Source organism: Trachemys scripta, chromosome 1, assembly GCF_013100865.1.
Source record: "Trachemys scripta elegans isolate TJP31775 chromosome 1, CAS_Tse_1.0, whole genome shotgun sequence".
NCBI classification, from domain to species: domain Eukaryota; kingdom Metazoa; phylum Chordata; order Testudines; family Emydidae; genus Trachemys; species Trachemys scripta.
The window spans coordinates 194,640,819-194,653,867 of NC_048298.1; the positions used below are offsets into that span (position 1 = coordinate 194,640,819).

General features: G+C 42.1%; 1 protein-coding gene across 8 annotated transcripts in view; it reads right to left on the reverse strand.

The window, feature by feature from the left end:
* Positions 1–539: 539 nt before the first annotated feature.
* KDM6A (lysine demethylase 6A) overlaps positions 540–13,049 on the reverse strand; it is a 306,138-nt gene continuing 293,628 nt past the window's right edge. For all 8 annotated transcript variants that reach the window (XM_034753936.1, XM_034753925.1, XM_034753963.1 and 5 more), the window contains 3 exons: positions 4,577–4,703; positions 3,452–3,622; positions 540–1,418 (listed from right to left, as the gene is read on the reverse strand). In XM_034753936.1, coding sequence (XP_034609827.1) covers positions 1,389–1,418; positions 3,452–3,622; positions 4,577–4,703 — 328 coding nt within the window. In that variant the 3' untranslated portion in view covers positions 540–1,388. The remainder of the gene's footprint in view (positions 1,419–3,451; positions 3,623–4,576; positions 4,704–13,049) is intronic.

Below are 13,049 nucleotides of genomic sequence, written 5' to 3' on the forward strand. Positions count from 1 at the left end.
TTAACAGAAACTATTGGAATACACAAATTTCAATTTGGTTGAATTCTATATACCATCTCCCCCAAAGCCCATGGTTAACATTGTCATGTCACCTCTAAAATTATTCTAACCTTCCTATCAAACCCATTACTTCTCTGTGACCTTTAAGGTTAGCCACTATTTGTTTTCTAATACTACATTTTGGCAGCAACTATTTATTAGCCTGTTATTGCAAAAAGTGCAATTTAACAATAAACCAGTCTGAAGGGTTTTGTGTCTTCAGGATACATACCATATATTTCTTTAAAAATAATCATACTTTTGTAAGCAATACTTTACAGTAGACAACTCATATCTACCATATTTGTAAAACTTAAAATGAGAGAAATTTAGGCTCTAAATTTTTATACATATATTTATATTCAGATTCTATATATATTATATATACACACACACACACGAGTATATATAAAATATATATAATCAGAGTCCAAAAATGAACAAAACCTAGGCACTGTACATAAAATCTTTTTTAAAACTCAAACAATAGAAAAACTTTAAACATTAAACAATTTTAATAAAAGTTTCTGTACAATGCTAAGCAGTTTTATTTACATATAGAAAATGTAATAGGAGTAGTGTTTGAAATTACAGCACTCCTTAAAATTTCAATGGCAGGTAATCTGGAAAAAATAACAGCATTCCATTCACAAATATTTTCAAGCAATAAATATGTATTTATAAATAGTGTAAATTTACATCAAGATTAGAAACAAAAATCACAAATCTGAAGTTTATTCCTTAGTCTATGTGCAACCCATTTATCTTTGTGACTTGGCTGTTAATTTTTTTAAATTTTATTTTAGGAACCAAAAGTGTAACCGTCATGGTTTCAAAACAAGACAGAAAAACATAAAAGCAGTAAAAAATTTATATCACCTAACTTTTCACATAAAAAAAAAAAATGTTGCCCAAAGAAAGACTTAAAATTTCTAACTACCTTACAAAGAAATGACCAGCTAAGCTAGTACTTTTTCCAAGGGAAATTCTGAAGGGGAAAAATGGATGAAAATAATTCATCAGCCCAGAAACAGAGAAATACAAAAGAGGTGGTCTTCAAGTCAGTAGTCTGTATAATGTTGCCAGTTTTGTCAGATATATACAAAACATGGAATTATTATTATTTTTTTTGAACTACAGCTGGATGAGCTTTATTTATTTTGAGTTCTGGAATAGGAGGCAGTGCTCTCTCCTGTCCAGTTGGTTGACACTCCGCACTTGGAAGGTTGCATAGACACAGCTTTCAAGCCAGCAGCCTTACAGGATAGCTACAAAAAAAATCAGTGGTGCAGAACTGGGTCACTTCCTGAATATCAGAAAAGTTTTCATTTAATGTCCATGGAAAAATGTCAAGATGAGGAGGATGGCAATGGAGGAGCCTGGAAAGAAAAAATAAATTACTTTTTCTATAATGGGCAAAATGCAATTATTCAGTAAAGATCCATGTAAACAATATGTATAAAGTTTAAGGGACAAATTAACATTATTGGTTTTATATTTCAGGATTTTTCTAAGACTACATTTGTGATTTTTTTTTGCATATTCAAGTACAATTTGCATTTGATTAATATTTTACATTAACACTCTCTAGGCACAAGTACAATTTTAAATCATCCATCACAACAATTATCTAGATGAACATGCTAAAAATTAGACAACAGAACTCTTCCCTATACAAGCCTTCCGGCTCATCTTAGAAGAAGTCTGGGAGAACAGATATTTATAGACTTTTCTGTAACAATCACTTCAGTATCTGAGTGCTTCACAAACAATGATTTTGGGTCTTTTACATGTGAACTAAAAGCCAATAACGTTGAGCTCTGTTACATCAACGGAGGGAGTAAATTCCAGAATAGAGGGTCCTGCACTAAGAATGCACTGGATATTTAGATTATGATACCTTAGCTAAAAGCTTACAGGTCTCAGAAGTCTAGTAAAGAGAAAAAACATTTCCCCAAACCAACACTGAATTGCAGCTGGAAATTAATCAAAAGGCACAATCATATCTGGACTGCCATATTCAATTACAATACAACATCTCGGAATACTCTATCCAAGCACTGTCTACTTTCCTGTGAATGCAAGGTTCATCATGAATCAATTTAGCACCACTCTCACTCTGATTATGGACAAGACATCTGACCTGGCCTGCAACACTAAAAACCATATGGAACAAATGAACAATCATGCGATAGCACAGTTCAAACCAGCAGGCTACACCATACAGAACAAACCTACAAATGGGCAAAGGTAATGGACAGCAGGGTTTTTGCTTTATAACTCAGATGCAAAGCAGGCCCCAAACAGAAAAGTTTGAGAGAATTCTCTTGCCAAGCAGAGAGGAAGCCAGGTTTTTTGACTTCCTACTAGAAATAACGTCCAAGTTTCTCTTAAACATGGTGCTAGTCTCTCAGTTTCATACTTTTATTCCTCCCCTCACAACCTAAGGGCGCACAGAGATTTCTGGGTGCCCAAGGCAAAGTTTGAAACTGAGGACTCCACCATTCCAAAAAACTTACCAGGGAGATGGAAGAGTTTAACACAATGGGATGGGGTGGGTTTAAGAAAGGGCCCAGGCCTGTGGGGTCACTGCCATCCCTGTGGAGATAACGGTGGGACTCTAACCTGTATGCAGCCAGTGAGCAACCTTCTGGTTCCAACTCTCCCAGAGCTCTAGTCCGGCTGCCAATGGGAGCAGTATCCCAGACCCCTCAATTCACTCCTACCTCCAGACTTTCAGCCTGGCAGGTTGCCTTAGGCCCAGTGCAATGATGCCAGCGGTGGCTGGATACGAGCCCAACTGGGATGGGTGAGTCGTCTCCAACACTAATCAATGGCGGGCACCATACTTGAGTGGTACTGTGACCCTGTGTGCCATGTCACAATGCCTTTCACTCAAATTTGGCCCAGCTGCTCCTCCATGATGATGAAGGGGTGGCTGAGCCAAACCTGAATGGCGCTGAGACCCCATATGCCAAGTCGCAATGCCTGTCACTCAAATCTGGCACAGTTGCCCTGTGTTGATTTTGGAGGCCCACTCAAATGGGGTCCCAGGGCAAACTGCCCCTTTTGCCACCTCCCCGCCCCCCCCACCCCCCCAGTTATGGGTGGCCCTGTCTCCATCTGATCCAGACGTGATCTTCAGATAGCCTCTATATTAGAATTTTAAGCTTCATCCTTGTGAATTTTAACACCCGTTTTTCTCTGCAAACTCATTTATATACTCTATAGTAAATTATTGTACTTTTCCATGCATTTCTGCCGCTTCCATATTTTTTCTGTAAAAACTGAAAATATAATTCTATAAATCCATTTGAACCAGAAAATCCAAGGTATTCATATACAAATAGGTACCAAGACAGTATACAACAGCTTTACAAAGGTAGTTTTGCACCCATTGACTATAACTTACTAATGTAAATTGGTCATAGGCTTGCATCATGTCCTCCATTTTGTACTGTTCTAGCACCACAAAATTTTCCAGGTTCCCGCTTATCTTTCGTGCACAGTCTTGGCAATGTACAACATAGGTCTTTCGAGAATTGCTCTCACTGGTGACAAAAAGCAGATTAAAGACTTCCACCTGTGTGACAGGAAACAAATCAGTGTTGACATCTGGTTTTGGAAAGCTACAAAAAATAAGGTGTGGCTGGTTTGGGATTTATATTCTGACCGTCTGCACGTGAACATAGAAAAAAAGACAAAGTAGCTCAAGAAAAATTCACACTTCCAAGGTTCAGTCACAGAGGTAGGCACTCTTCCAACTCATATCTACTACTACTACTAGATTAAGATGTTTGACTGAAGGCACTAAAGAAAGCGCAGGCGAATATTACCAAGAAAGTTTCATAATCTGAGGGTTACACCTGTAAGGTACATACTGTAAGCATTATACCCATTTTGCAGATGGGTAAACAGAGAAATTAAGGCCAATGTTTTCAAGTGCCTACTAATTTTCAGTGCACCCCTTTTTTTGGCTTCTCAGCCACTTGGGACAAGTGCCTGATCTTCAGAAGTGCTAAAATGATGCTTTTCATTTGGTCTTTAGCAAAATTGCTATCCTGTTCTTTAAAAATATAATACAGTATTAAATACTAGGGTGAATCAAAATACCTAGCAAGACAGTCATGTTCTGTGAAGAGTGCACTCCAAAGTCCTCTCTCTCTTTGGGGCTATTTCTGACCAGTGAAAAACAATAAAATTCTAAAAATGAAGCTCAGCGGATCAAATTCAGTACAGATGGGATGAACCTTTTTTTAGAATCCCAGATAATGGAAAAACATTGCATGACTAACAATATGTCCATTGCAAAAGAGAGTTTAGCAAAATACAGCTCATATCTAAAAGATTAGATTGTAAGGGCTTAGGAGATAGCACTGTGTCTTCTTACATATATCTATTTACAGCACCTAGCAGACTGTGGGTGCTACTGTAATGCAAATAAAGAAATACAAAATTAATAACAGCAGTAATAATAATGGAAGACATCCCAAAAATAGATCAATTTAAAATTGCGAAGTTTTTTACTTCTACTGACCTCACAAATGCTACAGTAATGAGCCGGCTCTTCCTTTGTTCGCCCATGCCACACAATCTCTTTTCCTGCAGCAATTAGAGCTTCCCTCAATGTCTGACACTGCTTGAGAGTTCTCAACAGGCAATACCTATCACAGAAATCAAAAGTAAATTATTATACACAAACATTTCCCCTGGGTTTAGTTCAAAAACTAAACTTTATCTGTTGATTTATTCAACCTTAACCTCCACCACCACAGTCCATATATTTCATTTTAATTTGAAATACTGTGCTTTCAGTGTACTGTAGTTATACAACTGTTTTAATCTAACATTATCAACAAGAAGTTTGGTTGACTTACTGGGCTAAAACAAACAGCTTACATTTCATATATGAAACTCAAAGCTTTATGTTGCCGACCCAAAGCATCATTTTATACAAACATCCTAAAAGGAAATCACTTCAACACAATTGTCTTCCAGTGGCCTAAAGTGTGGAAACTTGAATTCTGGTAGAAATTATTATAGATTAGGAGGGGGAAAAAAATATCCACACTAGTTTTAGAAAATATTTTTCTGTAGATTTCTCTAGAAAAAAATTATCTAAAAATGGAAGAAAATGTTGACACTGGTATGCTTACTGCATTAAGGAAAAAAAGTTTAGTGTGCTCCCAAATGACTATTACAATTGTTTGCAGTATTTTTATGTAAATGACAAAAAACAGATTTGAATTTTAGCTCATCCTGTCAAGCAATACAGCCTTTTGCTTTCCAATATTATGAGAACTACAAGTGTGTTCTCATAAGTGGGCCAAAATGGGTCACCTGACTTTTTTAAATTTCAAATTTATATGTCATTTACAATAATTTTCAGTTTTCAAATATCCTTGCATTTGAGCAGTTCTCTGATTTTCCTCTCCAAAGGGGAGTTACGTACATAACAGACACTGGAAAACATAAGGGGAAGAAAAAATGCTAGATGGAAAACTAAGTGGAAAAAAGTTTTATTTCCCCTTCCCACCCCCCAAAATATTGTTCAAACACAGTGCTAACTCCTTACTTTCTTTTCATTTTATAGTCTTAAAATGCTAAGGTATGTTTTATACTTGTTTCTTTATGTTAGCAAAATTTTAGATTATTCACTGAGACCTTGACGTTTCATGCTTAAAATGTTCATCTATGTTCGCCCCCCCCGCCCGCAACACCCAAATTCAGGGACTTGTTAGCATTGTACTTCAAGAGCAACACAAACTCGAAGTCAAAATTGCAAATAAGCCCATTCTACATTAGCAACTGACACCACCTTCTCACATACTGAACTTTCAAAAGTTGAAAAAACTAAACATTTTTTGGCCTGTGAATATAAAAGTTTTCAATAACTTTGATAATGTATTTAAAGTCTAAATAACTTTTCATTGCTAACACTGAGATAATTTTGTTTTGAAGCAACAGATTTTATGCCACTATAAGAAATGCTTAATACAAATACAATTTTAGCCCCAATGCATGACACGCTTATACACGTGCTTAATTTCAAGCACAAGTAATCCCCCATTGAAGTCAATGAAAGGAGTTATTCATGTAAGTAAAGCTAATGTTATGTGTACCTATCTTAAGTATTTGCAGGATCATGTCCTTAATTTTCACTATTTTTGTTTTTGACTATCGAAACTTAGTAAAATTCAAATGAGACCCTAAATGTAGTGGCACTTTAAAAAAGCATAATTTACTTCATTATAAATTTTAATCTAAAGTTGCTATAGCACAAACATTCAAATTAGTGTTACAAAGTTTAAACCAAATATTATTATTATTTTTTTTTTAGTATCAAGTGACTTAACTTTATCCAATGGAAAAGAAAAGGTCTGGGATTATGTCAAACAAAAGCAGGAATGATCAAGTCAGAGAAGACAAGAGCTAACCACCTGGAAAAGTTTTGCTGCAGGAGAGCAGGGAATTAATTTATATGAAAACCGTAACATTTTTTTAATGAAACATTTTAAAAACAGACATATCTCCTGGTATCTGGCGACGCATCTTCCTGAAGCAACACACTGGCGGGGGGAAAAGGAGGGGGCACACACGGTCACATGCTCCCTCACCCGATTTCTGCCAGGGTTCACATCACCTTTTGGCACTGCTGAAGGGAAGGGAGCTGCTTCCAGCCGCAGGAGAGAAGGGGGAGGGAGTGATGACCTGGCCCATGTCTTTGCAGAGCTCATCTCTTCTACCCCCCCAATTCCCGCTCCCCAGTGGCTGGACGCAGCTTGTCCCTCATGCCCGCACAGTCGAAAGGCAGCTAACACCTCCAGGCTGCTGCTGGCCATGGACATAACCCAGCTGCCTCCTGTCCCCAGGATACAGCATGGACAGGAAGGGGTTAAGCCCCAAGGATGCATCGTGCACCAGGGCCCAGGGATCCTGACTGCAGGGGCTTCACCAAACCCAGCCAGAGAGGCGGCTCAGCAGGGGAGGGGACCTAGGGGACGAAGCAGCCCCTCACTCCATGGGGGCAGGACCCAGGGTGAGGGTGTGGGGGGTGAAGAGGGTGCTAAGCCCCTGCCCGGGGGATGCTGTGGAGCCTGCAGGGTTGGGGCATGAACAGGCTTGAAACTGCTTCCCCCCACACCACTCCAGAGCTTAGCTGAGGGGTGCAAAGGCTTCCCCATGCCAGCACTGTGCGGGGCTTTGGAATGTGCAGGGCTCGGCTCCTCCTGGCCAGTGCCCCAGGCTGGAGGATCTTGGGCTTTCCTGGGCCCTGGTCCAGCCAGAGGCAGTGGGGGAAGGAAGGAGCCTGCCAGCTAGGCTGTTGGCAAGCTGAGTGCTTGGACCAGCAGGGGGAGCAATGGGCCCCACATGTTGCAACTTGGCCCCGCCACCACCCTTGCACCAACCCCATCATTGGCCACTGCACCTCCCACTCACTGCTGGTGGGAGGGCAGCTGGTGAGGAGGGAGAGAGACAGAAAATATGGGACAACGTGCCCATTTTTAAAAAAAGGTTGGGACACCTGCAGGAGGGCTTAAATATGGGACTGTCCCTTTAAAAACAGGATGTCTGGTCACCCAAAATATGGGTCAACTGTCATTTAGCCCATCAGATGGCATTTACCAATATTTAAATCTAAACTGAGTACCTCTGAGGGAATGCAAGTGGAATTTCAATTATACACTTGCTCATTAAGAGCCATCATATTATATACTTATTCTACAAGAGTATCAGTTTATTTAATCTATTTAGTTCTTGAACTGAATTGCCATTAAGAATGATGCAGCGTTCTGGGTCATATGGGGCAGGGTTCATAATTTGCTGGCTGCAGAAAATCAAATACATTAAATCTATGCAGGCTGTTGGTACGTGCAATCCCTAATCAGCCCAGCTCTCTCCAACATGCCATTGCAATCAGCCCTTTGAGATTAGCCAATTAAATTTTTATCAGTTTGGGGTAATGATAGGAAAGCAGCAGGTGGGATTAGTCCAGCATCAGACATCTGAGGACTGGAAAGACACCTTTTAATTTTCTATCTATTCTATTTGCTGGCTATACTGTTTTTGTAACAAAGTGCACAAAAAAGTAGTATTTATTAGTTTAATAATTTAGGAAAAAAGTCTGATACACTACCTGCTTACGAAGTATGCCCTGAATTAAAAAGAAATTAAAAAAGCTGTCATTTAGATGGGTTCTTTAGGCAGGCCTAAAAGCCTTACCCTCAATTCTTCTTCAGAGTCTAAGATTTCACTGTCAAAAAGTTTTCTAGCTGTTATAGTTGTGAAGAAAGCATTCAAAACAAGAGCAGATGCTGCAGCGATATCTGCTTGAGCTTTTAGAGAGCCTAAAAACTGTGATGCCAATGATGGTTAACAATATTGACATTTTAAAGTATTTAATTGCTAATCAAAGCATGTAAGAAAGAAGAGTAAGTATCATTATGAAGATCTACACCAGTGTTTCCCCCAAGTGTGTGATGTCTGAAGGACTTGTTAAGGAGAAGGGGTAGATGAAAGATGTATAAATTAACAACACAGTGGGGCTGATGAGAGGCACGACTAATTTCACTTTCCTGAAGGCAGACTCAGCTTTCAAAAATTTGGGAAACATTGCTCTAAGTAGTATACTTTATTAGGGTATGGGATAGGTTTGTGGTAAAGAAGGGCAGACCTTACAGTCTAGTACAGACATAGGGTGAACCCACTGTGAGGGAGATGTCAGCCTGATTTCTTCTGTGAGGAAGGGCAGTGAGGTCTGCATCTGAACCTTTATATATTTGGTGAAGTTTTCAAAGCTTGGTTTGCATCTTGTCCATCCCCTTGCTGCAGGGCTGTTCTCTATAAATATATCTTTCAGTCATCTGTCTACTCTGGTGTAAATATCCTGGGATGCATATCATCTGGATCTGCTGATTTGGGCATATTCATTATTTTCTAAGTATCCTTCTACTGATGCTTTTATAATCCCTTCACTGCTTTCTAGTTACACAAACCCCATTTTCTTTATTTCATCCCAAATGACTTTTTTCCCCTCCTATAAAGCTATTGAGTATTTCAATCATTTTAGAATTGTCGTCTCTCTACTCATTCATTAACATGTCCCCACACTCTCTAATATTTCCTTTTTCTTTTGGCCCGATACATTTGTAAATACCTTTCTTATTCCCTTTAGACACTTCTGCTGTTATCTGGGGATTCTTTTGTTTTTTGGGAGATGGGGGTATCTTTTCTCAGAGCAATCTAACTTATTTTGGATATTATTATTTGGTTCCCCAAACAATTCCAGCCCCACCTTCAGATCTTTGAACACTGCTTTTTTATAAGCTTCTAGTACTTTTTGTTTGCTTTTATTTAAAAGAACAATGCTGGGTTGCATGCTTATTGTGGTGTCTTAAGATGCTCAAACTTTCTTTCAAATGCATACATTTTAATTCTTTCCCTTGCTCAGTCATCCTAAACATTTACAGGTATCCTTACTCACATTTAGTTTTAAATAGTGCTCACTGCCAGGTATGCCAGTGCCTATATGTCACTGCAGAACATTTTTGCTTATTTTTCAAATGAGAAGCACAAGTCACTTTTTTATTTTAGCAAAAACTCCTCCTCTACCCTGTTTCCTACCCATTTTGGTACTTAACTCCCAGAAGAGGCAATGTTTTAGACTATCTAGATGCCTTGGATTTCCTTGACCTGTGTCAATTTGGATACAAATCTGCATTTGGCACAGAGCTGGCATCTGTTGCATTTATTCATAATTAGGAAGAGATTATTTATCAAGATCAACTGTTCATGCTGATATTCAATGAGCTATATTTGAAACCAATGACTATAAAGTGTTGGCAATATAGCACAGAAGCTAGCAGGAGTGGACATAGCTAGTCTCAGGCGGCCCCATTCCTTTCCCCTTGAGTAGGTCCAGTGGATAGTTTTGGACAATGGCTCTTCTCTCCCAAGGGCACTCACATGAGTCTTCAGAGAGTACCAGTTGGAACCCCTATTCTCTCTATATATGGGGCCGAAATGAGGACTAGAGGAGAGATATGGACTGCAGTATGTTCTGTATGCTGACCACACCTTTCTGTCTCCATTTCAACTAACCTGATAAGTATGAACAAACACTTGTCTCAGAGTCTAGCAAAAATTGTGGGCTGGGTGATGGCTTAATCCAGATAAAACAGAAGAAATATTGGGTAGACTGGGGAAAACAACTGCAAAGTATGGCAAAATATTTTATCTGCCCATCTGATTAAAGGGTTCTTCATTTGTAGTATACATTTGCAATTTAGGCATCTAATTAGATTCCCAGAAGCTGTTGGTCAAACAAAAAGCAAGTTTAGTCTTTCCTGGGTTTGCTAGAGAATCTCTGGGACTTCCCAAGGATGCTTACTGTGACCTCTAGCATCTTAACTGAAAGGGTAAGGATGTTGAATTTTTAATAAAGGCCGTCTTTACCCCAAAAGTTAGTCACTGAAGCTATACAGATGTTCACAACCCCCTAAAACCTAGACTCTTAAACACTCTGACTAAAAATCCCTTCCTCTCTCAACTTCCAATCTTTGCATTTGTGTTGTCACCATTTTGTTAGTTCTCCAATCATCAGGGTGTGTTCTAGTCTAGACAGAACACAAATGTCTAATGTAAAAACGAATCAGGAAAATACCCTCAAACTTCCCACCCCCCTTTTTCTTTTTAATAGATTCTTAAAGGAGAGGGGTGTGACAGTGTAATTTTCTCTCTGCTTTGCAGGGTTAAACCCAATTTTTACAGGTCACCTTCACGGTGATTTATAAGCCCCCTCATCTTAAAAGGATGAGAGCTGCAGGTCATTCTTTGTGATGAGTCATTTACTCTGAAATTCATTCTCCTCTACCTTGCCTGAAGTGACCCAAAAGATCACAAATATGTTGGCTTACAGAATATTATTCCTGGGGGGATTCTGTGCCACTGCACGTCCCCTGCAGATTTTTTTTGCTTCGCTGCAGAAAAATGACTTTCTGATAGGGAAGCCGCAAGAGTGGTTGTGCGCCCCTTCCGAGCAGCATAGGTGTGTCATTTTGGGTGCCTGGAGCAGCCATTGGAGAGGTATATCACCATAGGGGGCAGTGCTGAGGACACCCCTGCCAGTGGCTCTTATCCTGCGCTGGGCTCAGCTGCTAGTCCCAGCTGGGCTGGGCAGGATGGGACTTCCTCTTCCCCTGCAAGGAATGGCCAGGGCAGACCCACCCCCATAAACCTCCTTTGACTACAGGAAGCTCCGCACCCTCCCCCTACTTCCTGCTCCCCTGTCCACCCAACCCCTGTGCACCCGGATGCCCCCATGCCCAGACACCACAGCCAAGCCTCACCCCCAGCACCCAGAACCCCCCACCGAGGCTCCCACACCTGAAACCTCACCCTGCCGAGCCTCACCCACTGCATCTGGAAACCCCCTACACCCAGCCCCCCTGCTGAGCCCCACCCCTGTGCCTGGAGCCCCCCTCCTGCACCGAGACCACCACCCCCAAGTCACTTGGACTCGAACTCCCACCCCGAGAAGCCCCACCCCCACGCTTGGACCCTCCCAATGAGCCTCCCCGCACCCAGACCCCCACCTTCTGAGTCCCAACCAGCTGCACCTGGACCCTCACCTCAGACTCACTCCCCCAGCACCAGATTTCCCCCCCCCCACACACACACACCCAGACCACCCCTGCTGAGCCCCAACCACCTTCACTGGACCCCAATCCAGTCCCATTGCCCCTGCGCCCAGACCCCCCACTGAGCCACCTGCACCCAAAAGACCCCACACAGCACCCTCTCACCCCACACCTGTATCTCCCCACACTAAGGCCCTCCATACTTGGATCCTGTTATGCCTCTGAGCCTGCCTGCCCACACCTGGTGCACTTGGCGTGGAGGGACAGGGCTCCGGGGTATTTCTGGGGCAGGCCCAGCCCTTGTGCTGTGTCAGGGCCCGGAGTAGTCTCACCACGGAGTCTCTGTCCCGGGTGGTGGTGGTAGCAGCGATCTCCCACCTCTGTGCAGCCAATGGCCTATGCTCCCCACTGCCATGCTGAGCCTCTGGATTTATTTATTGACATATAAAATTTGCAGAATTTTAAAATACTGTGTGCAGAATTTTTACTTTTTTGGCGCAGAATTTTTAATTTCTTGGTGCAGATTTCCCTCAGGAGTAGAATATGCTGGAATGCTCATCTGCTTTCTCAGGATTTCAGAGGGCGGAAGTGATGCCAGATGATTTATTTTTGTATGGATTGTATGCCTTGAAAGATATGTTAAAGGTGACTTGAATCTGGGAAACATACTTTTGAAAATGTTCAATTTTGAATCCAGAATGTTACCAGCTCATTTACTCAATTTAATTAGGGTTACCATTCGTCCGGATTTACCCGGACATGTCCTCCTTTTTGTGCTAAAATTAGCGTCCGGGGGGAATTTGTAAAGCACTCAAAATGTCCGGGATTTCCCCCCTCCCCCGGCAGAGCAGAGCGAGCAGCTGGGAGGGCTGCAGGGAAGTCATGGGCTGGATTCCGGAGCAGCTGTAGAGGAGCTCCGCCCTGCATTCTGAGCCGGCAGCTCTTCCCCGGCAGCCCCGCGCCGGCAGCACTGTGCAGGGCCAGGGACCGGGTTTTGTTGTGCTGGGGAGCGCAGCCACGTGTCCGGCTCGCACAGAGCCCAACACCCTGTTCTGAGCAGCAGGGTAAGGGGGCCAGGGGGCAGGAGAAGGGGCAGGGAGGTTCTGGAGGGGGCAGTCAAGAAACGGGGGGGTCGGGAGTTCGGGGGGGGGGCTTTTTGGGGGGGAGTGGAGAAAGTTTTGGGCAGTCAGGGTACAGGGTCCTTGGGGGCAGTTGGGGGGGGGTCTTAGGAGGGGGCAGTTAGGGGACAATGCACAGGGAGTCTTAGGTAGGGGGTGGGGTTCTGGAGGGCAGTTAGGAGCAGGGGTCCCAGGAGGGGGCAGTCAGGGGACAATGCACAGGGAGTCTTAGGTAGGGGGTGGGGTTCTGGAG